This window comes from Sapajus apella, unplaced genomic scaffold (assembly GCF_009761245.1).
Source record: "Sapajus apella isolate SASKATOON/1434 unplaced genomic scaffold, GSC_monkey_1.0 scaffold4, whole genome shotgun sequence".
NCBI classification, from domain to species: domain Eukaryota; kingdom Metazoa; phylum Chordata; class Mammalia; order Primates; family Cebidae; genus Sapajus; species Sapajus apella.
The window spans coordinates 35,061,086-35,086,512 of NW_022436944.1; the positions used below are offsets into that span (position 1 = coordinate 35,061,086).

General features: G+C 37.7%; 1 protein-coding gene across 5 annotated transcripts in view; it reads right to left on the reverse strand.

The window, feature by feature from the left end:
* The window catches only part of NEK11 (NIMA related kinase 11), a 308,049-nt gene that overhangs the window by 183,712 nt on the left and 98,910 nt on the right, over window positions 1–25,427 (reverse strand). For all 5 annotated transcript variants that reach the window (XM_032266836.1, XM_032266829.1, XM_032266853.1 and 2 more), the window contains 3 exons: window positions 5,512–5,661; window positions 5,340–5,418; window positions 2,978–3,063 (listed from right to left, as the gene is read on the reverse strand). In XM_032266836.1, the coding sequence (XP_032122727.1) occupies window positions 2,978–3,063; window positions 5,340–5,418; window positions 5,512–5,661 (315 nt within the window). The remainder of the gene's footprint in view (window positions 1–2,977; window positions 3,064–5,339; window positions 5,419–5,511; window positions 5,662–25,427) is intronic.

The window sequence follows — 25,427 nt, forward strand, 5'->3', positions numbered from 1 at the left end:
CCACTGCAATGGTGGTATGGCAGGGGAGGTAAGAAGGGATACAGTCCTACAAGCAGCAGTAGCAGGGCAGTGTGCATACATATGCATGCTGGCAGGACAGGAAAGTCAAAATCTGCCCATGTATGTATGTGCCAGAAAAGCAACGTGGGGAGGTGGGTGGCTGTGGGCCTGGGGAAGCTGCAGTTAAAGGAGGAAGCAGGCCTCCCCACTGGATCTCTCCTCCAGCCAGACATTATTCATCAGCAGTACAAGAGCTATGATGTGGACCCCCAGGGCACCCGCAGCTGCACTGCAAGCAGGCATGGCCAGGCTGGGCCTCAGGAGAGGCCAGAAGATTCAGGGAAGCTCAGGTCAGACCAGCCCCCTCTGATGGACAAGACTGCCCTGCAGAGTTCAGGTTTGACAGTTCCCCTGGATCTAAAGTCTTCCATGGGAGCAGGTCAAGCCTAGGGGAATGGTCTCCCTGGGCATGCTCTGCTGCAGACACTCTCACGCCAAACCCTCTGGGCTCCACACTGGCTGCCATGGTGCCCCTACCACTTCTCTAAGCAGCTCTCCCTACCAACTCAAGTGTCCCTGGTGGTCAAGGGGTCTCCTCCAGCTGGGATTTCAGAGCTTAATACAGTAGATATTTTTGTTGCAGCATGGTGCAGTAGTTAATTGCACAGATTAATAACAACCTCTAGGCTCAAACCCTAGATCCCAAGAATACACAAGCTTTTTCCCACCTCCCAGCCTGTAATGCACAATGTCTGCACCCCCAGGGCCGGCACAAGGTTTAGGCGAGTGAGATACCTCAGGTGCTAAATCTATGGGGGCACCAAAAAATTCAGTAACCAAGATAATTTTCATGAGCATTATTTTTAAAAATCAAAATTAATGACAAAAAGCTATAAAGAATACAATAACAAAACTTTAAAGACAGGATCCAACCCTGAACTTACATAATTCTACCTCACTTGCCTCGCCCTGCTGGATCCTGTCTTTAAATTTTGAATATTTTGTTACCAGGGATTTTAAGCATTAATTTGGAGTTTTAAAGTACTGCATTAAAATTTGATCTTGATTATAAGTGTTTGGCGTCCCCTTGAAATTTTGCCACAGGGCCAGGTGCCTCACTTGCCTCATCCTGGTCCCAACAGATCCCTGTGAATACCTTTTGACTACAGCTTCACAGCCTCTTCAGTGTTTTTGATCCCAACAACTAGTACGTAAACCTCTTTCAATGTATGATTAATGTAAGCATGTTTCTTTAACTGAGAAGCTAAATAATAACATTGCTAACATTTTAGCAGGTAATGACCCCAAGCTTACAAGCACTTTACATGAATTAATTTATTTAAATGCAGATCAATTCTATGAAGTAGATACATTTATTTTTATAGTCATAGAGAGGTTAAGAAATTGGTCCAAAGTAATGTAGAGTATTACCTGGGAGCTAGAATTTGAATTGAAAGAGTGTTATTAATCTGTGCAATTAACCGCTACATCATGCTGCAGCAAAAATATCTACTATATTAAGCCTGGAATAGAAGACATAGTCAATAAGATTTAGCACGAGGGAGGGGGGCAAGATGGCCGACTAGAGGCAGCCAGGTGGACAGGGATGATGGGTGCACTCCTAAAGCTCTTCAGAGGGAAGGCACATTGAAAGAACTCCAACCACATTCTCAATGGCATTTGCTTCTCTTCCTGACTTGGTTAGGGCCCAATACTATACAACACCTCTTGCACTCGACTCTTTCCTTGACAAACACTATGAGAAAATTGTAATGACCTCTGAGGACAGTTCTAATATCTCTCTAATACCAGCCAGACAACAGACTCCAGAGGACATGCAATTTTCAGGAATATACATCTCTTATTTTGTCAGACCAGTGGATCTCCTTGAAACAGTCAGCGATCTCAAAAATAGCAGTGACTATCTGAAATCAATATTTCATAATGTAAAATACCCTCCAAACAACTGGATTCTAGAATGCCGTTAGTTGTAAACAGTGTCAGTTTTATAACTGCAGTACAAAATGACAGCTAAAGCTAGTCCAGTATTTTTTAAATATCTACTACTCTCACATCTCTAGTTAATAAAATTGGAAATTTCAACCTTTCTTGAAATAGCAGATAATAAACGAAAAAAACAAGGTTATTAGGAACATGTCTAAAAATTTACCCTCTGTGGTACGTAGTGGATCTTAACTGGAAATCATGCAAATTTCCTCAGTTTGAGAGTGAAGATGGGAAGCAAACATGGTGGAGCTGAGAAGCATTGGACTGGGTGTTGGAGGAATATATTTGTGCCAGGTCAGCCTGTTGAAGCCTTCTGTTTTCACCCCACTGTACTGCACACCGCTTGTACACCATAGTTGTACAAGACTGTGCAAGTATGCAAAAACCCAAAATATAAGAACCTAGTATTCTGGGTTCTTGCAAGTTATAGAACAAAAATTTTGAATGAGGTAGGAGAGAGAAGTGAGATCAGAAAATAGTTATAGTTCTTTGGGAAATACATTGTTTAGTTCTTTTGTGAGGGAACGTATATTTCAAGAAAGTGAATTTCGGCTTATTTTCAATTGTCCCAGGACTCCACAATGTTTTCTTTTCAGTAAACACTCTGCCAATTCACATTAAACAAACGACATGTGAAAGCCATTTATGGTTATTACAGAAGGATCATTAGCATAAGTGTTACGAAATATTTGAGATATTAACATCTCTATATCCTTGCAAGGCAACTGCAGGGCTACCCTGCAGATCTGTAAGCTGTGCAGTGGTTTAAACTTTTATGATTTCAATTTGCTACCACCTGGGGTAAAGGGTTTTGGAATCAGAAGTTCCTGAAGCTCCTTAATTTCTTGGCAAGACTTAAGTGAATTCTAGGATGCTCCATGCAGTCAGTTTAGCACTAATAGATTTTTAAAGACAAATGCATTTAACATTTACACTCGATGGGCTTTTTAAAAACAAAGCAATTACTTACATGGCATTAATTATATGAGCAGCCTGCTTCTGACAATCCAAATTCTTGTCCTCCAGAGTCATTTCTGAATATCTACACATTAGGTGCTGAAAAAAAAGATCAACAACCCTCACATATCTTAAAGGCTCCTCTTTAGGGATAAAAGGGAATAAATTACCAAGTATCTTTTGAGATTTGGGGTAATTTTGACCATGGCAGGAAGCCTGAGAACAAAGCATGCTATTTTTCCCTGAGTTACAAATATTACATGGTAGCTTTTTCCAAGAAGGTCCTGCAGGGTCAGGCTCCTGCCTGTCTCTCCAGCCTCACGGTGCACTGCTTGTTCACTCCCTTTTGCCAGTCACGGGCAGGCCTCCCTTCAGCTACAGGAAGACACAAGCTTTTTCCAACCTTCCAGCCTGAGGAGGACAGTGTCTACACTCCCAGGGCTAGTGCAAGGTTTAGGCCAGTAAAATACCTCAGGTGCAAAGTCTAAAAGGGCACCAAAAAACTCAGTAACCAAGATAAACAATTTTAGTAAACATTATTTTTAAAAATCAAAATTATTGTCAATAAGAATAAAGATTACAATAGCAAAACTTTAAAGACAGGATCCACCCCTAAACTTACACAATTCTACCTCACTCGCCTCACCCTAATCCTGGCCCTGCTGGATCTTTTCTTTAAACTTTTAATATTTTGTTACCAGGGGTTTTAAGCATTAATCTCGATTTTTAAAATATTGCATTAAGTATTACTTATCAGGCAGGCACGGTAGCTCATGCCTGTAATCCCAGCACTCTGGGAGGCTGAGGCAGGTGGATCACCTGAGACCAAGAGTTCGAGACCAGCCTGACCAACATGGAGAAACCCCGTCTTTACTAAAAATATCAAATTAGTCAGGCATGATGATGCATGCCTGTAATCCCAGCTACTTGGGAAGCTAAGGCAGGAGAATCGCTTGATCCCAGGAGGTAGAGGTTGTGGTGAGCCGAGATCGCTCCATTGCACTCCAGCCTGGGCAACAAGACCAAAGAAACCCCATCTCCAAAAATTTTATATAAACTTATCTTGATTATGAGTTTTTAGTGTCCCCTTAAATTTTGCCCCAGAGTCAAGGGCCTCACTTGCCTCAGCCTGGTCCCAGCAGATCCCTGTGAGTACCTTTTCATCTTTTTTTGGAATGCTCACAGCCTCTTCAGCATGCTTTTGATCCCCACAACCAGAATATGAGGCAATTTTTCAGAGGACGCCTGCAGGCTCTACTGGTGCCCACTTTGCCTGCACATAAGGAAAGCTGCAAGTACCAGGAAACTTCAGCCTGCCTCCCCTCTCCTGTCCTGCCTTCCCCATGACCGCATGGGCTTCCCTGAGAGCACATGCTTGCATAAGAACCCTCCCATCTATATCTACCTCTGAGGCACAACATAATCAGCACCTTTGTGCCAGCTATTCCCTGTGATTCGAACACTGTTTCTGAGACTCTTAACATGGCTGGTTGCTTCCCATTGGCTCGCTGGTAAAGAAATGTCACCTGCTCCTTTGACCACCAAAGCCCTTCCTTTCTCCCTAGTTTTACAGTGTCCTGTTTTGTTCAAAGGATAAGAAATTTACCTGTTTCTTTCATTTGGGCATTCCCTGGTGTCAGCACGGTGCCCAGCAGTTAACTAATAAGTACACATCATTTATCACCTGTGCTTCCTTTGGATTTGGAACATGTCCTACTGATAAAAAGGTATGCACAGTGTTTAAGGAGGATGACCATTTTGTGGTTCCTCTTAAAGGTACGTATAAAATTAGAGGAAACTTGCCTCAGGGATTTGTATTGTAAAACCCTGAGAAGTTAAAAACGAAAAACGAAATAACAAAAGCCCTCTAAAGAGGGTACCATTTGCTGCTTTCCTAATACCTGAGACATAGCCTTTATATCAAATTTCCTAATTTACCAGAAAACAAAATAAACTTAGCTAATCATTAAAAAGTATTATAGAGATATATAATAAAGGATTGGGATTATAAATGCTCAATGAAAATCCTAGATTTTAGTATTCTTTGTTAGTATAGTCTTGTCTCTGCAGGGATATAGTTACAAAGAGTTGAGGTAAGATCTATCAACAGAGCTCCAAAGCGTGGATGTTGAGTTTTGGCAGAAAATCATAGCCCTAATTTCTCATTTTCAGTGGCACTGGGGAATGGAAGTTCACACACACCTGGTTTTGCAGAGAGATTGTCCTGACTACTATTTTTCTCAGCTTCTTTTTCATCTTTTTCCTCCCTTCTGGTTGATTCTTACTGCATCTTATCCCAAATGCACATCTTCAAGACATGGACTGTGGATATAAATGCTAATACCTGTTTTCCGAATCCCTTTCATTTTAAATACCTGTAGCTGCGCATCAATGTAAGGGATTTTTAAAATTTCGATAGCAGATGGTCTTAATGAAGGATTCTTGTTTAACATGCTGTAATGTTTAAAAAGAAAATTAGTTTTCAAATGAACTAAAACATAACTACAACTTTAAATTATTTCTGTGACAACATATTTATTTCTATACCTTTCCATGATGGCATTTAGTTCTTTTGGATATCTCTCAGGGAGACAAGGTGTGTCACCTTCAACGATTTTTAAAACAATGGATAAGAAATTGGAGCCAGAAAATGCATGATTCATGCAGCACATCTCATATAAAATGCATGCCAGTGACCTAAAGACAAAGTCAAAGAATTTAAATAAGGAACAAATATCCTATTTTAAATGTTTTCATCATACAAAACCTCAGATGTGTTGGGGCACTGGCTGTGACGCACAAACATACAATCATTAGTTGACTTAAAAAGTGCAGTCTCAATTTTTTTTTCCATTTAAATGTTTATCAAAAAAAACCAAAAAAGTGAAAGAATAAAGCACAAAAGTAAGTCTGAATGACAGCTTTTTTACCAAAGAATAAACAGACCAAGAGTTAATATGCTTGCACATAGTAAGGATTCTAAGTATTTGATCAATATAAGGATTTTTTTAATTAGCCTCTAATAAATAAAATGCAGCTAAATATTATCTTCCTAAGGCACTTTGATGATTTTATATATGCAAAATATAATTTTAATAGCCTAACCTTCCCTCTAATGTGTATCCAAGCATTTTGAAAAGGAAATTGGCATTATTTATTATTCCCTGAATATAATCCATTTGCAAGTGGAGTGGAAGAGCAGCTACTTGAAGCTCACATTAAAATGTATAATTCTCCCATGGTGAGTATGAAACAGAATATTAAAATTCTAGATAAGTCCAACACTGATTTGGATTAAACATGCAAATCAATAACCTCTAAACCAGCAGGAAAATATTTTAAATAACTCTACATCATAAAAAAGACTGAAAGGGAAATTCCTGTCTGAACTTAGTATTAAGAAATAATGGCACTTCTCCTGAATAATGAATTATTTTTATCTTATGGACATCATGAATTATGTAACTGTCCAGGTTTTTCTTTTCATGTTAGTCACTTGAAAGATGAGAAATAAACTTGTGACTGACCTTGTGTAAGTTATATTTTATGTAATTTTTAACAATGTCCTTAATATAACAAAGGATAGACATAAATAAATACATTAATAATATCATTGAACTATTTTGTGGGTGCTCATGAAAATCTGCATTTGTAAGAGAATTCTGGATATATACACTGAAAATATTTCTGTTCCAGTAAATAATAACACTAAAAATTGCTAGCTGAGCATATTGGTACTTTATGTTTTACAAAGCACTTACAATATCTCAACAGTCCCCTCATAACTTCCCAGTGAAACAGAGCCCACATAATATTTTTCCCACTTTATAGATTAAAAATTGGCTCAGAAAAGTTAAATGATTTGACCAAGTTCACACAGGTAGTAAATGGTAAAAATGACTTTTGAATTAAGGCATTTATCTTTCCAAATTCTACACTATTTCCATTTAAAAATACCAGGAAGGAGGAGGAGATGTTAAAAGAAAGTTCATGAAATCAACTAGAATACCAATATCAATGTAAATATTAAAAATAATGAAAATTATTTGAAAATCCAAGACTATTAAATGCCATCTGGTTAGATTTCTATACCCAGAAAAAATATTCCTTCAAATTAAGATGAAATAAAGATGCTTTTAGCCAAGCAAAAACAGAGAACTCATTATCATCAGGAAAGCATTTCTTAAATCCTAGACATAGATCTTTCTAACAGAAGAAAAATGATCTCAGGCAAAAACTAGGAGTACAAGAAGAAATAAAGAGCACCAAAAAAGTAATTTTGTGAATATGCATAAATGAATATTAACTCTAAAAAATAAAATTAACAATATCTGTGGTGTTTAAAAATTATGTGGAATAAAAATTCATGACAAAAATAAGGCAAATGACATGAGGGAAAATACTCCAATTAAAAACTAAATTATCAGACTAGAAAAAAATGTGTATTCTGCTCACAAAACAAACTTTAAATATAGGAACACAGAAAGGTTGATAGAAAAACCATACAAACACCAAAATGGCAAGAAACACTACTAAGATGGTGGATCAATAAAGCAATCAAACCATCAGGAACATAAAACAATTCTAAATCTGTACACGCCCAATAGTGTGTATGTGTGTGTGTGTGTGTGTGTGTGTGTGTGTGTGTGAAGCAAGAACTGACAGACTTAAAAAATAAATAAGGATAGAAAAAATCTACGTGATGACAAAATTGACATAATTGACAAGTTGATGTAAATGCAACTAACAATAACAGAATTCATTTTTTTTCAAGGGCACATGGAACATTTACCAAAACTGACAATACACAGGACCATAAAGCAAGCCTCAACAGATTTTAAGGAATGAAATCTTCAAAGCCTAACCACAGTAAATTTACGCTAGACATGTATAACAGAATGATAGAGAAAATTTAAAAACTATGAAATTTCCAACTGCTTGAAAGCTAAGAAATACACCCCTAAATAATCCTTAAGTCAAACAAAAAATTAGAAAACATTTTTAATGGAATGCTAGTAAAGATACATAATATCAATACATTGAACGTGGTTAAGGTGCTTATAGTAAAATTTAAAGTACTAAATGTATATATTAGTAAAGAAAAACAGCTTAAAATTTATCATATAAGTCAACTTGAGAAGCTAAAAAAAAAACAGCAAATCACACCAAAGAAAATTTAAGAAAATAAATTTTAAAAGAGAAGAAATTAATGCAATAGAAATAAACAATAAAAACAAAATCGGTGAAGACTAATAAATTTAATAGAGCTCTAGCAAGGCTGATCAAGAAAATAAGAAAAAAAAACACAGATTAAAAATAACACAAATAGAAAAAGGTACCACACTGTAGACTCCACAGATATTAGAAAGTATTAAGATGACATTATAAACATGTTTTTTCCAATAAAATTGACAAAATGGATAGTCAACAGTCTTTTAAAAACACAACTTACTGACACAAGAAGAAAAAGATAATCTAAATAGTTTTTAATCTATTAAACAGAAACAATTTCTTATTTAAGATAATAAAACTCAAAGCAGAATTACCATTTGACCCAGCAATTCCATTACTTGGTGTATACTCAAAGAAATATAAATCATTCTACCATAAAGACACATGCATGCATATGTTCATTGTAGCACTATTCACAATAGCAAAGACATGGAATCAACCTCAATGCCCATCAACGGCAGACTGAATAAAGAAAACCTGGAACACATAAACTATGGAATATTATGCAGCCATAAAAAAGCATGAGATCACGTCCTTTGCAGCAACATGGATCAACATGGAGGCAAACTAACACAAGAACAGAAAACCAAATACCACATTTTCTCACTTATAAGTGGAAGCTAAACATTGACTACACGTGAACGCAAAGAAGGGAACAACAAACACTGGGGCCTACTTGAGGGTAGAAGGAGAGGAGGAGGTTGAGGAACTCAAAAATAAAAATAAAGAAGGCAGTTGCTGTAACAAACTATAAACAAATAAATAAAGGTTTAAACACAAAAAATACAGTTAACAGTAATTTATTATATATTTCAAAATAGAAGATTTGGAATGTTCCCAATATAAGGAAATGATAAATGTTTGAGACAATACATATCTCAATAACCCAGATTTGATCATTATAGACTGTTAAGTTTGTATCAAAATATCACATGTGCCTCATAAACATACACAACTATGATGCATGCATAATAATTTTAAAAATGAAGAAAAACCTACATATTATGTACTATGCTTAACACCTGGGTAATGACATAATCTGTACACCAAGCCCCTGTGATACATTACGTATGTATATGTAACAAACCTGCACATGGACCCTTGAACCTAAAATAAAAGTTAAAAATAATAATTGAGATAGACAACAGAAGTATCCCCTTACCCCCTACCTCAAAAGTGAATATTATAAAGCAATCCTTATAAGGACAGGAGTTATATTTTTGTTTGCTTTGTTTTTGCCTAGCAATGTATTTTCAGCGCACCAACAGAGCATTATGCTTACTGGTGAAATATTGAAAGTGTACTATTTTCTTCTAAGATTAGGAAGAAAATAAGAATGTCTACTATCATCACTTCTATTCGACAATGTAATGAAGGTCCTGCCCAAAGCAATAACACCAGAAAATGTAAAGTTTAAAAAAAAAAAATCTATGAAGATTAGTAAGATATGAGATTGTCATTAAGCATGTTAACATGATAATATACGTAAAAAACTCCAAAGACTTGACAAACTGTTAGGATAAACAAGGGAACTATGCAAGACTCCTGAATATTAAACACTTCATTTCTATAAACTTGCACAAAAACACACTTAAAGTGGCCCATGAAATACCAACCAAAATTCTAGAGAATTTTTGGCAGGAACTGACAAACAGATTCTAAAATTTATATGGAAATACAAAGGGACACAAATAGCCACGGCAATTAAACAAGAACAAATTTGGAAGTTTTGCCTGATCAAATATCAACATTTATTATAAAGTTATATCACTTATATTATAAAGTTTTATTAGCTATGAGAGTGTGGTATTGGTAAAGAAGAAAAATACATATCAACGAAACAAAATACAGTGCCAAAGAACAGATTCACCCATATTTAATCACTTGATTAATGCAAAAATAAACTGCACTGCAATGTACAGGAAATACGGCTTTTTCGACAAATTATGCAGGGTAAATTGCATATTCATACAGAAAAAAAATGTACTTGGATTCCTGTCTCAGATCATATAGTTACACACACACACACAAATCAATTATAGATAGATATTACTGTGAAAGAATCAAATTGAGTAGGCTTTGCAAAGAAAACAGAAGACAGAATAAATTGAGTAGGCTTTTAAAAGAAAACAGATGGGCGTGGTGGCTCATGCATATAATCCTAGCATTTTGAGAGGCTGAGGAAGGCAGATCACCTAAGAGCAGCAGTTCAAGACCAGCCTGGCCAACATGCCAAAACCCCATCTCTACTAAAAATACAAATGTTGGCCAGGTGTGATGGCAGGCACCTGTAATCCCAGCTACTTGGGAGGCTGAGGCAGGAGAATCACTTGAACCTGAGAGGCAGAGGTTGTAGTGAGCCGAGATTGTGCCACTGCACTCCAGCCTGGGGGACAGAACGAGACTCTGTCTCAAAAAATAAAAAGAAAAGAAAACAGGAGAATATTTTATGATTTTGGAGTAGGCAAAGATTTCTTAAACAAGACACAAAAGGCACTAACAATAAAGTTATGAACTTATAAACTTCATTAAAATCACAAACTTCTATTCATAAAAAGATGCCATTAGGAGAGTGAAAAGGAAGACACATAAGAATATATTTGCAATTCAAATATTCATCAAAGGCTGGTACCCTAAATATGAATAAAATTAATTAAAACTTCTATAAATAAATAAGAAAAATGAGAGAATCCAATAGAAAAATTCACACAAGACTTGGACACTAAATGGCCAAAAGTCATGAGAAGACGCTCAACATTTTTAGTCATCAGAAAAGTGCAAATTAAAACCATTGTGTACCACTACATACTACACACTCATCAGAATGGCTAAAAAGAAAAGGACAGACAATACCAAGCCAGTACTTGCTATACTATGAAAAAAAATGTCCTTAGGAAAACAAGAGGGGCTATATATTACTAAAAAAAAAAAAATCAAGTTGAACCAGACACTTTCACTTATGTAGAATATGAAAAGTATTTATGTTATGAACTGCCACAATATACTTAGTTATTTCCCCATAGAAGAATCTATAATTCAGACTTCAAGAATTGTCTTCTTATACTTACAGAATAGTAGAGTTATAAGAGACTATAAAGATTCGCTCATTTCAAACTCTGGTTTTACCAGTGAGAAAAACAAAGCTCCGAGAGAGGAAGTAAATTGCCCAGAAAGGTACCATGTTCGATTAGCTCACGTTGGTATTGGTATTAGTTCTCACCCAATACTTTTTAAAGTTTTATTCCCTTTTAAAAAGTTACGTTGACCGCATTCTGTTATATAACCTAATGCACGCTTAATAATCTGAAAACTGAAAAAAAGAAATCAAATTTGCAAGTCCAAGTGGCAGAAGGCTAGCCATCACTCAGCACCTACACACTCTCTTCTGATGATTTATGCTCGCCCCACATAGGCTCAGGGTCTCCTTGAGGACTAGATTAGAAGCAGAACAAACTAGACAACCTCTCCTGGCCTGGGCATATCTGAAGGGGTGTATGGGAGCAACAACCCCTGGTCCAGAACATTTTGAGCTGTCTTAGAAGCAGCTCTTAGATTTTCTCCACCAATAATACAAGTGGTAACAATAAGGATAATAATAATTAAAATGATCGCTGGAATGTTAATAGTGTTTACCATGAGCCAAGCCCTCTTATATTTTCCTATTTTAACTCATTGACTTGTCCTCACAACAATCCTAATGAGGTAGGAGCTATTACTATCATTTCCATTTTTCAGATGAGAAAGCCGTAAGACTAGATAAACTGTTCAAGGTTCCGTACTGAGTAGGTCATAAAGCTAGGATTGTAGCCCAGGTTCTCTAGCTCTAGAGACACAGACTATGTTATCCTGCCTCTGGATCTTACACCAATCAGAGCATTTTGGATCACAAAGTGTTCTCTTGAGTTGGAAATCACAGCTAGTTGTGATAGAGCCTTTTAGGCAGAAGCTGATTTCCCAAGGTAATTTCAGGATCTATATAGAACCATAATTCACTTTTAAAATCACTGGGGCCTTAGACAACAGGCTATGCAGGGCATCACACCATGGCAAATATTGGGCACACAAATAATGAGACCTTCTGTGGGAAAAGGAAGGCAGACAAGTTTGGCTTTTATCTTTTCATCGCTTAGAAAAAAGGGCTTAGTGGTCTATTAACAGTGAATTGATCACCAAGTCTGGTTTGATGGAGAGTAACTCCACATGAGACACATCTGATGAATTTATTAAGTTATAAAAAGATGCAGTAGTCCAGGCACAGTGCCTCACACCTGTAATCCCAGTGCTTTGGGAGGCTGTGGTGGGACAATGATTTGAGGCCAGGAGTTTAAGACCAAACTGGGCAACATAGCAAGACCCAGTCACTACAAAAAATAAAAATGTATTAGCTGGGCATGGTGGTTCACACCTGTAGTCCTAGATACTCCAGAGGCTGGGGTGGGAGGATCACTTGAACTCAGGAGTTTGAGATTACAGTGAGCTATGATTGTGAGGGAATGTGTTCTCTTTCCAGGGTCCACAAGGGGGCATAGTTTTAAGGGCAGGAACGCCCCAGTGCCATGCGCCCCTCCCATCTCTCTCCATTGGGGAGATTTAATCGTTTATGTTTAGATTTCAAGGGCTCAGGGAAGAAACTAAGAGTCAATCACTCCAGCAGAAGTTCTAAGGAACTCCTTTCATTGGCCAGAGGAACTTGGGGAGGTGGGAATTTTTCCCAGGATAAATTCCCTTGCTCATTCACCCACGCCGGATTTCCAGCTCTCTGGACTCCCCTCCAACATGGCGGGAGCTCTCTTTCCCCTCCTGGATTTCCCTTCTGGGGTCCCCTTCCACCCAGTGTGAAAGCTGTCTTTCATCTCCTGGATTCTCTCACTCAGTATGAGGGGAGTTTTCCTTCTCTGGTTTTCCCCCTCTGGGAACCCTTCTCACTAGGTGTGAGAGCAGCTTTTCTTTCTCTCATTCAGTGTGAGAGCTAGCTGTTTCTCTCCTTCTTTTTCTCTCTACCTAACTAAATCACTTTTCTGCAACACTCTTGGGGTGTGGTATCCGTGGTCTCCTCTCTCATTCTTGACAGCGCGATAGACCAAGAACCTGGAGAAACGTCCTCTCAGGGAAGCTCAGGGTTCCCCTGAACCCCTGAACCCCAACAATTGCACCCCTGCACTCTGGCCTAGGCAACAGAGTGAGACCATCTCTAAAAGTAAAAAAAGATATGCAATTATCTGGCTAAACAAACTATGGAACAACTAGATCTATAGGCTAACTCAGTAATCAATTAATTCTGATATAAGACTACAGTACCCTCTGTTTTGGAAATCCTCTCAGCTACACTGTAGCATTCAGTGCAATTACCTGTTTTGCTTTGACAACTAATATTGGCTTGCACTCTAGCACATAGAGAAGAATTCGTTTATCAGCCAGTAACTTGTAGAAACGGACCTGCTACAGTGGTCCCAGTGCACTTACCTGAAATGGTACCCCAGTAACTGAAACTTGAAAAATCTGATTACAGAAACTACCCTGACACTCAAAGGTAAAAGATTTTGATTACCTACCATATGTATTTTTATTCTGGTGACAATATCTCTATGTACCTGTTTTGTTTTGTTTTTTTCTAGTTTCCAACCAGACACTTCTATGTAGGAATCATCTCAAACTCTTCACTTCCATTCTTTTAAAATAATTTTCTCTTATCTGACTCCCAGGTCTTAAATCTGCTGATACAAAAGCAGGTTGGGGGTGGGGAAGAGCTGAAGTAACAAGTGGGACGTGTATTTTACTTAGAAGACTATGATTTGCATTCCTTTCTTTTTCCAAAACACAGACAACTGTGAAGAGGAAGGAAAGAAATCCCTGAGTGGGTGAATACAGGCAATGGAAAAGAAGGCTGGGATCAGGTGTCTGTGAAGCAAATTACCCCTGAACTTTATAAACTTGCCATCTGTCCGAGTTGAACAACCTGGCCAGAACTACTGAGAGAATTTCTGAAGCACAGGTTGATTGATAATAAATCACAAATGTAACTCAGACTTTGTCTTGTCTTAAGGCATCTAAATTTACCCTTCAGTATCTGCCAGACTCTGCAAACAGAGGCCTGCCCCAGAGCAATGCATGACTCTGGTTGGTTAGGAAGTTTTGTTGATCTTCTAGATAACGTTTTTATTTGATGTAATTGGGGAGCATCCTTATATATGTATCTAGAAAAGAGTAGCCAGTTCAATCTATGGAAAGAGTAATAGAAATGTAATACAGGAGTAGTGGGTTTTGCTTTACTGTGTGTCACCCTAAATGAAAGTCTTTACTTAGGTAGAATTATTAACACAAATTCAGTCTATATATAATGAAATGAAAATAAATATAATGAAAGACATTTGGACTGTTTGAACTAATAATACTTAAAAAGGATATCATATAGTAATTGTTTACGAAGGACCTACTATATCTCAGAACCTCTATCAGTGTTTCCCAAAATTCAACATACATGCAACATTTAGGGTTTTTGTTAAAACGCTGATTCTGAGCATTTGGGGGGAAACAGTAAATACATCAGAAGCATAGTTTTTGGACTTTTCTTGAAGTCACATATAAAAAAACAGAGCAGCTGGAGAACAAAACTCAAAACCCACAGATATTTATTATAATAATAATTTATAATAAAGTCAGGTGGTAAGGTGTCCCCTTGAACCTCACAGTGCAAGTGAAGGAAGACAAACCACAGAGCTGCACAACTGGCACAGTATCAGCATCTGTGTGAGAAGCAGCAGAGGGAAGCAAGGGAGCAACTGAGGGACATGAGAACAGAAGAACCTCCAACTGTCCACAGTGGCCACTCTAAGGATAGCAATTAAACCCAGCAGGGGTTCTGCCCAATCCAAAAGCAGGGTGAATGCAAGAATCCCCAAGATAAGGCCTAAAGCAGAGGGAGTGAAATAGTTCAGGGCTGTCTGAAATAATTTATTAAACTCATGGAAATGTTCTTATTTCTGCAAATAATAGCCACCAGCCACATTTGGCTTCTGAGCACTGAAAATGTGGCTAGTCTGACTGAGAAGCTGAATTTTTAAAAAAATATTTAAAAAGAAAAGTGAACTCATTTCTTTTATCATATCATTCTAATGTACTGTCATATTTTAGGGAAGATGACCCATAAAACTAGAGAAAAAACAGGTTTGGGTGAATTTTCTCCTGTGCATACCAGCTCTGTATAATTACTTTCCTCCACAACTGAACTTCACAATGTTTCAGTGAAGGTTATCAAATGTCTCTCCTCTGTAGTAGTCCCACATCCTCCATATCATAGGAATGTGGCTAATGAGGAAAAAGATCAAAACCAGTGAGAGAAGAGGACAAGGACAGGGTGACAGAAGAGAAAAACTGGCTAAAAGTGAAATTTTCTTTGCATCTTTAACTATTCTTGAGGTCACAGTCATAGAGTCCATGCAAACCATACAGCTTGGGAAAGGATGTGGACTGTGTTTGGACTTGGGGGAGGGAGGCGGGTTGGCAATAGAAACGATGATCAAAGCACCCTTACATGAGCAACTGTGTTCACTCAGCCACTCCATTAAGACCCAATATGGCAACAGCCAGCATTGCTCATGGGACATAAACTGCTTCTTACTTTGACTGAATGGCTGTGTTCCAATGGCTTTCATCATTTTATATCATCTCCAGAGGCTCTTTTATGATGGACAGAACATCAAAAGTAGTAGAATGTGCCAGGTTAATAGAAGACCTACCTATCTCCCTCCTGTAGTCTCCACCAACCTTCCCCCTCCTGTTAGTTTTCTGTGGCCCAGCTGGCATCATAGTAAGACTGACTCCCCTGGTAGATTGATTGCACTTTGCAAATATCTTTTCCCTTCCCCCATGGGGGGAACTGGCACAGGATATGCTCCAGCCAGTGGAATATGGGTAGATGTGAAGTATGTCATAACTAACTGAGTGGAGGATCTAAAGGCAGACTCATGCTCTCTCTCTATCACTGTATTGTCCATGTTAGCTCAGAGCATAGCCTGTGTCCTGGAACTGGGAAAACCCTGAGCAGACCAGGACTGCAACTTGGAGCAGAAGCTCAGTTAATCTGCAGTCCTCATGTAATGTGAGGATTAAATATATGAAGTAACTGAGATTTTTTGGAGTTCTTTGTTACTGCAGCAAAGCTGACTAATAACACATCATTCTCCTGCTTAACAGCCTTCAGCAGCTTCTCATACTCCAAAAGATAGAGGACAAGTTTCTTATCATAATTTACATGGGTCATTCACCATCTGACCCCTGCCCACCTCTTCAGTCAAATCTACCAACATTCCCAACACTTTGTCCTACAGCTAATCAGAAGACCCTGAGCTTTCTCATGCTTCCATGTCCTTTCATACCATTTCTCAGAGTCTTTCAAGAGTCAGAGAAGGTCCATGTCATTTGTAACTATTTTTAAGTTCCCAGCATATTTTGAAATAAATAAATACATAATAAAGGTTGCAAAATTTGTGATATATCTGAAATTTTGGCATTAAATAAATCAATACCTTTAACATATATCACCTCATTTGGAGATAACTTTAAACACATACATTTGAGGCCCTTTGTAAGTGAGAAGGCCCTAGCCAAATGGTTCTTCTGGCCAGCCACTTTCTTTCCCTACACAGTTCCCTCCCTCCTATCCCAGTGAGCACCCCTCACTTTTGGTCATTGACACTGGGTCTTTTTACCTGAAATACATTTGCCAAACTCTTCTCCATCTTTCCCCATCCTGAGCAGGAATCATGCACTCTCTAACACTGTAGCTGATGTTCTCTACCCCCATCCCCAGCTGTCGATCACTCCCCCCTTTATACATCAGAACATGTATTGCACCATAACAGTATAGAACAATTTGTTTATATGTTTATCTTTTCCTTGAGGACAGAAACCTTCATGTCTTCATGTCTCTTCCTTTCTGCAAATACCACCCTACGGGCAAGAAGGAATAAGGCTAAAGGTATGAGATATTCTGGGACACTGGCTTTCTGAGGTAGGAGAAGAAGCCCTAACTCACAAATTTCCATGGTATAAATACCTTGTTGTTTTCAATGTGACATCACTCAACACTGACTTGAGAAGAAATGTGGATAATTGGGTTTTATGAGCTGGTATGAGCTCCAGCACCCCACTGAATCATGGGAGTGATAGATAAGGCTGGAGTCAGGTGGTCCAGTGCTGGGGCTGACGTTGAGGTGGGAGTTGGGTGAAAGCAGGTAAAGTCAAGAGGAGTGAAAAAAGAGCTCTGAGGCACATGGAAAAGTTGCTGGTCTGGAAGTTCTCAGCTGTGGTCCAGGTTCTTGGGTTTTACCCATCAAACAGACCAGCAAGGAGAGTGCCAGATTGCTTTCCTGGCACAAGCCACTTCTCTTAAGTAATTTATTGAGCCTTTGGACATGAAGAAAATGAACACTGCCAGCTTGTCATATGGAAGCCTAGATTAGAAGCTACTTCTCAACTCCTGCTTGCTGTCCTCCTGATAAGTCCTGCTCCAGTCACCACTGCTGCATAAAAAAACACCGCAAACCTAAGTGCCTTAATACAACAATAATCAGTCATTTTGATCACAAATCTTTTTGGTCAGAGGTTGACTGGGAAGCCTTGAATATGCCCCACACAGCACCTGCTAGTGATGCTCAACTGAGGCTTAAGGATCCACTTCCAAGATGGCTCACCCACATGATTGGCCAGTTGGTGCTTGCTATCAGCTGGAAGCTCAGTGGGACTAAAGACCAAAGGCCTTGGTTCCTCTCAATGTGGCCCTCTCCACGTTGGCCTCTCAATGTATCACTCAGGCTTCCTCACAGCAGGGTAGTTGGGTTCCAAGAGCAAAAATCTCAACAGAACCAAGTAAAAGCTATGTTGCGTTTATTACCTAGATTCAGAAGTCACATAGCATCAATTTTGCCATAATCACAGCCTTACCCAAATTAAAGGTGAGGGAACACAGGCCCCACCTCTCAATAAGAGTGTGTCAGCATCACATTATAAAAAGAACATGTGAGAAGTGATATGTTATAATGGCCATTTCTGGAAAATACAATCTGCCACATGACCCTATGGATCATGGGACATTTTGTCTTATGCTTCCATCCAAAGAGTTTCTTTGCTCAGAAAACCAAGCCTGCCCAGGCTCTCAGGGCCACACTCTTTCCTCATCTGAGAGGCTCCTTGCTACAAAGTGCCCAATCCCGGAATTTGAAAGATTCAATCACAATATGACTTCCAATAGAAAGTCTAGTCTCAACTAAGGATTCTAAGACTTAAATTTAAAAAGCAACTTACACAATGAAGTGTGGTGATAAGATTTAATACTTGCCAAATAAATTTGCATGTTTGAAATAAGAACTTGTTAACACAAGTAAATTTTTCTTTAGTAAGAAGAATGAAAGAAAATTCTGAGCTAACCCTCCCTCTCCAACTCTCTCACAGAATTAACAAAACAAGGGTATATAAATTTGCCACATCGTTTATCAAAGTGGGGGAAAGGAAAAAAATCTCATTCTAACAGTAAAGCTTTGGGGAGAACATTTCTGAGATAGCAGTGGGTAGAGCTCAGCACGTCTGCTCCCCAGAAAAACAACCATAACTGGTCAAAATTACTTTTTAAAAAATTACAATTATTTAAAGAATCTGAAAATCATCTTAAGAGCATACAGCAAATGAAGAAACATTTATTTGGGCGAATCTACTAATCACGATAAAAACTTTGGCACTTCAGCCATGACCTGCTATTTTCCTCCCCTCCCCTGAGTATGACAGAAGCTTCGGTATGAGCAGGTGTGACCAAGACAACTAGGCTCCCTGTCCCGCCAGCTCCTAGGCAGGGGCTAGGATATCTTTCCAGGAGGAACAAGCTTCTAGCATTTTTCATTTCCATGAAAATGAGAGGCTAAATACCAGGTGAATGCAGCCAAGATATTGAGGGCTTCCTTCCTCTAACCAGTCCCTACTCATAGGATGGAGGTTATTCCAGGAATAGCAGGCAGAGACTCCTGGGACTCTGATCACCTTCACCCCGGCTCACATATAAGGTGAAATCAAGAAGACCAGAGACTCGTGCCCTTCCCAGTGCCCTGCTCATAAGCAGGAATGTCTCTGAGAAAACTGAAGATAATATAAAATACAGGCTATCAGTAGAAAAATTACATTAACAAATGGGATGAAAAGTACAGTAACAGAAATGAAAAATTTATTAGGGGGATAAACAGTATATTTGAACTGACAGAAAAAGATAATATATCAACTTGAAGAGAAATGGATAGAGATTATGCAATCTGAAGAACAGAGAAAAATGAATGAAGAAAAATTAAACAGTGCTTCAGGGAAATGTGAGACACCATTAAGCACAATATACAGATAAAGCCTCCTATCCAGGAGAGGAGAAAAGGAAAGAAAAACATTCAAAAAATAATGACTGAAAACCCTCCAAATTTTATGAAATATATTCAGTTACATATCCAAGAATATCAACTAACTCCAAGTCAAAAAAATGCAAATTCACATCCAGATACTTCATAGTAAAAACATGGAAAGACAGAGAAAATGTTCAAAGAAAGCAATAAGACCTTGGCTGAATAAATTGTGTCCAAGTGCAGAATACTTGCAAACATTTACATGGTATATTGATGCAGAGCAATGTTCCATTTTGTAGGTGAAAAAAGCAGGTTATAAAATTGTATATGGTTTTTCCATAATAACAAATGGACTTAAGTATATAAAGCATTTAGCACATTAACTGTCAATTAATCACAAAGTAAGCACTCCAAAGACGGTAGCTATTTCTGGTTTAGTTGCTGCTAGTATGTTTATTTTCATCACTATCAACTTTTAAAAAATCTTTTTAATTTTTGCGGGTACACAGTATATATATGTATGAGTTATATAAGATATTTTGATACAGGCATGCAAGGCATAATAATCAACTCAGGGTAAATTGGGTATCCATCCCCTCAAGCATTTATTTTGAATACTTCAAAATTTTTCTCATTTTTATGTATCTTTGTGTAGTTTTGGTATCAGGGTAATATTGGCCTTATAGAATGAGTTTTGAAGTATTCCCTTCTCCTCTCGAGTAAAATTGGTATTAGTTTTTTAAATGTTTGGTAGAATTCAGCAGTAAAACCATTGGGTCCTGGGCTTTTCTTTGCTCGGAGCCTCTTTATTACAGCTTCAATCTCATTACTTGTAATTGATCTGTTCAGGTTTTAGATTTCTTCATGGTTCATTATTGGTAGTTTGTATGTCTCTAGCAATTTATCCATTTCCTTTAGATTTTTCAATTTATTGCTATATAAATATTCATAGTAGCCACTAATGCTTCTTTGAATTTCTGTGGTATCAGTTGTAATGTCTCCAAATTTTTTTTTAATTTGATTTTATTTTTTTGGGTCTTCTCATTTTTTTCTTCATTAATCTGGGTAAGGTTTGTTAATTTTACTTATCTTTTCTAAAAACCAATTTTTTGTTTTGTTGATCCTCTGTATTGTTTTCTTCCTTTCAAATTCATTTATCTCTGCTCTGATCTTTATTATTTTTCTTCTACCAAATTTGGGTTTCATGTGTTCTTGCTTTTCTAGTTCTTTAAGATGCATCATTAGGTTATTTAACTGAAGCTTTTCTCCCTTTTTAATGTAGGTGCTTGTCACTATAAACTTCCTTCTTAGTATTGCTTTTGCTATATTCCACAGGTTTTGATATGTCGTGTTTCCATTATAATTTGTTTCAAAAAATTTGCAATTTCCTTCTTAATCTCTTCATTTACTAATTGATTATTCAGGAGCAAACTGTTTAATTTCCATGTGTTTGTATACTTTCCAAAATTTCTCATTATTGATTTCTAGTTTTATTCCATTGTGGTCAGAGAAGATGCTTGATATTATTTCAATTTTTTAAATATTTTAAGACTTGTTTTATGACCTAACAATCACAAAATAATCTATGTGCTGAGGAAAAGAATGTGTATTCTGCAGACACTGGATGAAATGTTCTGTAAATATCTATTAGGTCTATTTGTTGTACAGTGCAGAGTAAGTTTGATATTTATTTTCTGCCTGGAAGGTCGCTTCAGTACTGAAAGTAGAGTATTGATATCTCCTGATATTATTGTATTGGAGTCTATCTCTCTAATAATATTTGCCTTATATATCTGGATACTCTAGTGTTTGGTGCATATATATTTAAAATTGTTATAGCCTCTTGCTGAATTAGTCCTGTATCATTATGTACGAACGTTCCTTGTCTCTTATAGTTGTCTTGAAATCTTCTAATTTTTGTCTTGCAATCTTTGTCTGATATAAGTATAGCTACTCCTGATCATTTTTGGTTTCTATTTGCATTAAATAGCTTTTTCCATCCCTTTGTTTTTAATCTATGTGTGTCTTTATAGGGGAAGTGTATTTCTTATAGGCAAGAGATCACTGAGCTTTGTTTTTTCAATCCATTCATCCACTCTATGTCTTTTGACTGGAGAGTTTAGTCCATTTACATTTATTGTTATAAGTAAGGACTTATTCCTGTCATTTTTCTATTTGTTTTCTGGTTGTTTTGTGGTGTTCTCTTCCTTTTTTCCTTCCTTCCTGTCCTTCTTTTAGTGAAGGTGATTTTTTTTCCTCTGGTGGTATGATTTAATTTCTTGCTTTCTATGTTTTGTGTATCCATTGTATGTTTTTCAATTTGAAGATACCATGAAGTTTGCAAATATTATCTTTTACCTCATTAAGCCAATAACTTAGCACTGATTGCATAAACAAACAGAAAAAGACAACTAACATAAACTCTATACTTTGTCCCCCTGGATTTTAACTTTCTCTTTTTTCTATTTATATCTTACTGTACTGTGTCTTAAAAATTTGTTGTGATTATTTTTATTTGGTTCCTCTTTTAGTTTTCTACTTAAGATAAAAGTAGACTACACAGTATATTTACAGTGCTATAATATTCTTTGCTTTTCTGTATACTTATTATTACGAGTTAGTTTTGTATCTTCAGATGATTTCTTATTGGTCATTAACATCTTTTTCTTTCTGACAGAAGTATTTAATCAGTAGTCAAGTGTTAAATGCCTTTAGCATTTATTGTAGGACATGTCTAGTATTGCTGAAATCCCTCAGCTTTTATTTGTCTGGGGAAGTCTTTACTGATCCTTTATACCTGAAGGATATTTTCACCAGATACACTATTCTAGGATAAAACTTTTTTCCTTTGATACTTTACATATGTCATTCCACTCTCTCCTGGGCTATAAGGTTTCCAATAAGAAGTCTACTGCTATATGTATTAGAGCTCCATTGCATGCTATTTGTTTCTTTCCTCTTACTGCTTTTAGGGCCTTTCCTTTTTCCTTGAAAGTGATTATTTAATGCCTTGAGGTAGTCTTCTTTGAGTTAAATCTGCTTTGTCTTTCATAAACTTCTTATAATTATATATTGGTATCTTTTTCTAGATTGAGGAAGTTCTCTGTTGTTATTCCTTGTAATAAACTTTTTACTCCTGTTTCTTTCTCCACTTCCTCTTTAAGGCCAGTAACTCTTAGACTTGCCTTTTGAGGCTATTTTTCAGATCTTGTAGGTGTGCTTCACTCTTTTTTATTCTTTTTTCTCTTATATCCTGACTATTTTCCAATATCCTGTCTTCAAACTTACTAATTCTTTCTTCTACTTGATCAGTTCTGCTAGACTCTGATGCATTCTCCAGTATGTCAGTTGGATTTCTCAAGTCCAAAACTTCTGCTTAATTCTTTTTAATTATTTCACTCTCTTTATTAAATTTATCTAAGAGAATTCTGAATTCCTTCTCTGTGTTATCTTGAATTTTATTGAATTTCCTTAAAACAGCTATTTTGAATTCTCTGTCCGAAAGGTTGCTTATCTATTTCTCCAGGACTGGTCTCTAGTGCCTTATTTAGTTTGTTAGGTAAAGTCATGTTTTTCTGGTTGGTCTTGATACTTGTGAATGTTGATCAAGAGTTAGGTATTTATTGTAGTATTTCGCAATCTGGGCTTGTTTGTGCCCATCCTCCTTGGAAAGGCTTTCCAGGTATTTAAAAATACTTGGGTGTTATGACCTAAGCTACATCTGCATTGGGGCCATCCCAATCCCAGTAACACTGTAGTTCTTACAGACTTGTAGAGGTACCTCCTTGGTGGTCATAGATAAGATGCAGAATAATTCTTTGGATTATCAGGCAAAGACTCTTGTTCTCTTCCCTTACTTTCTCCCAAACAAATGGAGTCCCTCTGTACTGAGTTGCCTGGAACTGGGGATGGGGTGACATAAGCACTCCTTTGGTCACCACTACTGGGAATGCACTGGTTCAGAATGGAAGCCAGCACAGCACCAGGTCTCACCCAAGGCCCCATGTAACCACTTCCTATTATCTATGTTTGCTCAAGGCCCTGGAGCTCCACAATCAGCAGACAATGAAGCCAGCCAGGTTTGTCTCCTTTCCTTGAGGGGTATGAGTTTCCTAGGTCCCAGGCAGATCCAGAGATGCTCTCCCAGAGCCAGGGATGGGAGTTAGAAACCTTAGAAATCTGCATGGTGTTCTATTCTACTGTGGCTGTGCTGGCACTCAAAGCACATGGCACAGTCCTTCTCACTCTCCCCTTCCCCTTTCTATGTGCAGAGGAGCTTCACCCCATGGCCACCACCACTACAGGGAATACTCTCAAGCTACCACTGATGCTCAATTAAGGCCCAAGGACTCCTCCTTCAGCTTGGTGAATACCACCAGGCCTGGAACTCACCCCTCAGGGTTGTGGGCTCCCTTCTGGACCACGGAAGGTCCAGAAATGCTATCCAAGAGCTAAGGCACAGAATCAGGGATCCCAAGATCTCACCTGGTCCTCTACACCACTGTGGCTGAGCTGGTACCTGATTTTTGGTTCCTATGAAGGTAATCCCTTTGTGTAGATAGTTGTAAAACTTGGTCTTCCTCAAAGGATAAATGTTTGAGGGGAAGGATACCACATTTTCCATGATGTGGTTATTATGAATTGCATGCCTATATCAAAACATTTCATGTACCCCATAAATATATATACCTACTGTATACCCACAAAAATTAAATATGTAACTTTTTTTAAACCTGGTGTTCCTAGGGAGGGGCATGATCGATGGGGCCCTTATTCACCCATTTTATACTGCCCTCTTCCATCAATAAAAATTTAACAAGGATTTATTAGCTATGTTATGAGCCCTTTTAAAATTCATCAGGCCAAATTAGCACTATCTACAGAGTTTGTATCAATCATTTCATGCTGGTCATTAGAAAAATATATAAATGCTCATATACTTCACCTGACTGAAATGTTTTCTCACCCAAGCTTCTATTGGATGATAATACTGACACCAGTGCTTTTTCCCTAGGAAACTGTTGACTCCCTGGTCAACAGTTTGCTTTGAACCCATATAAGAACTTCCTAGGTCAGGGGCAAGTGAAAAAAAAAATGAATTCTTTTCCTCCAGAGTTTTCTTTACCAAGAAGCAGCCAATGAAGCTGTTGGCTGCCAGCTACTAGATAGCCCCATTTTAGTTTCAGGAAATGCTGCCAAGTTGTACTGTAATTCTCCAAAAAATAGGCTGTTGTCCCCACCCCTTCCCTGTCCACCCTGGAAAGGTTCTGTGAGGATACTTTCTTGGTCCTGGCAGGTCAGGCAGGTGCTGGTTCTCCTCGGTTTTCTACTACCCATAGCTAACCCTTGTCTGACACTTCTGTCCCAAGATCACTAAAGCCTAAGTCCAATATGGGGCATGAACTAGATTCATTCTTTGTCCCCTACCCAACCTACTTCTGCCCCACATCAGAAAAACCCTGAGAGCGTCACAGAACACTCTGATGATGCCAATATTCCTGCCACTGTTAACTTTACTTAAATCGTCCAAAAAATATGGGGCTACAAGATGAAAGAGCCATCTCGTTGGCTTCTCATAACAAAATAAATAAGGCCAAGAGTGAAATTTTGTTTTCTTTCTGTTTAATTGCAGTACCATTATTCAAATAATATTGTCCTTTATTTGTTTCTCCTACCAAAATAATATACTCTAACTATTCAAAGTTTAAATCAATTTAATAAGCTGGCCTAGGAATCCAACTCATATTTGTATTCCTCCTGTGGGTATAAAAGTATTCAACAATTGCTTATACAATCAGCTGTGATCAAAGCATTGTCCTCAGTAAACCTAATTATCCTAACTTTGCACACAACTTTTAT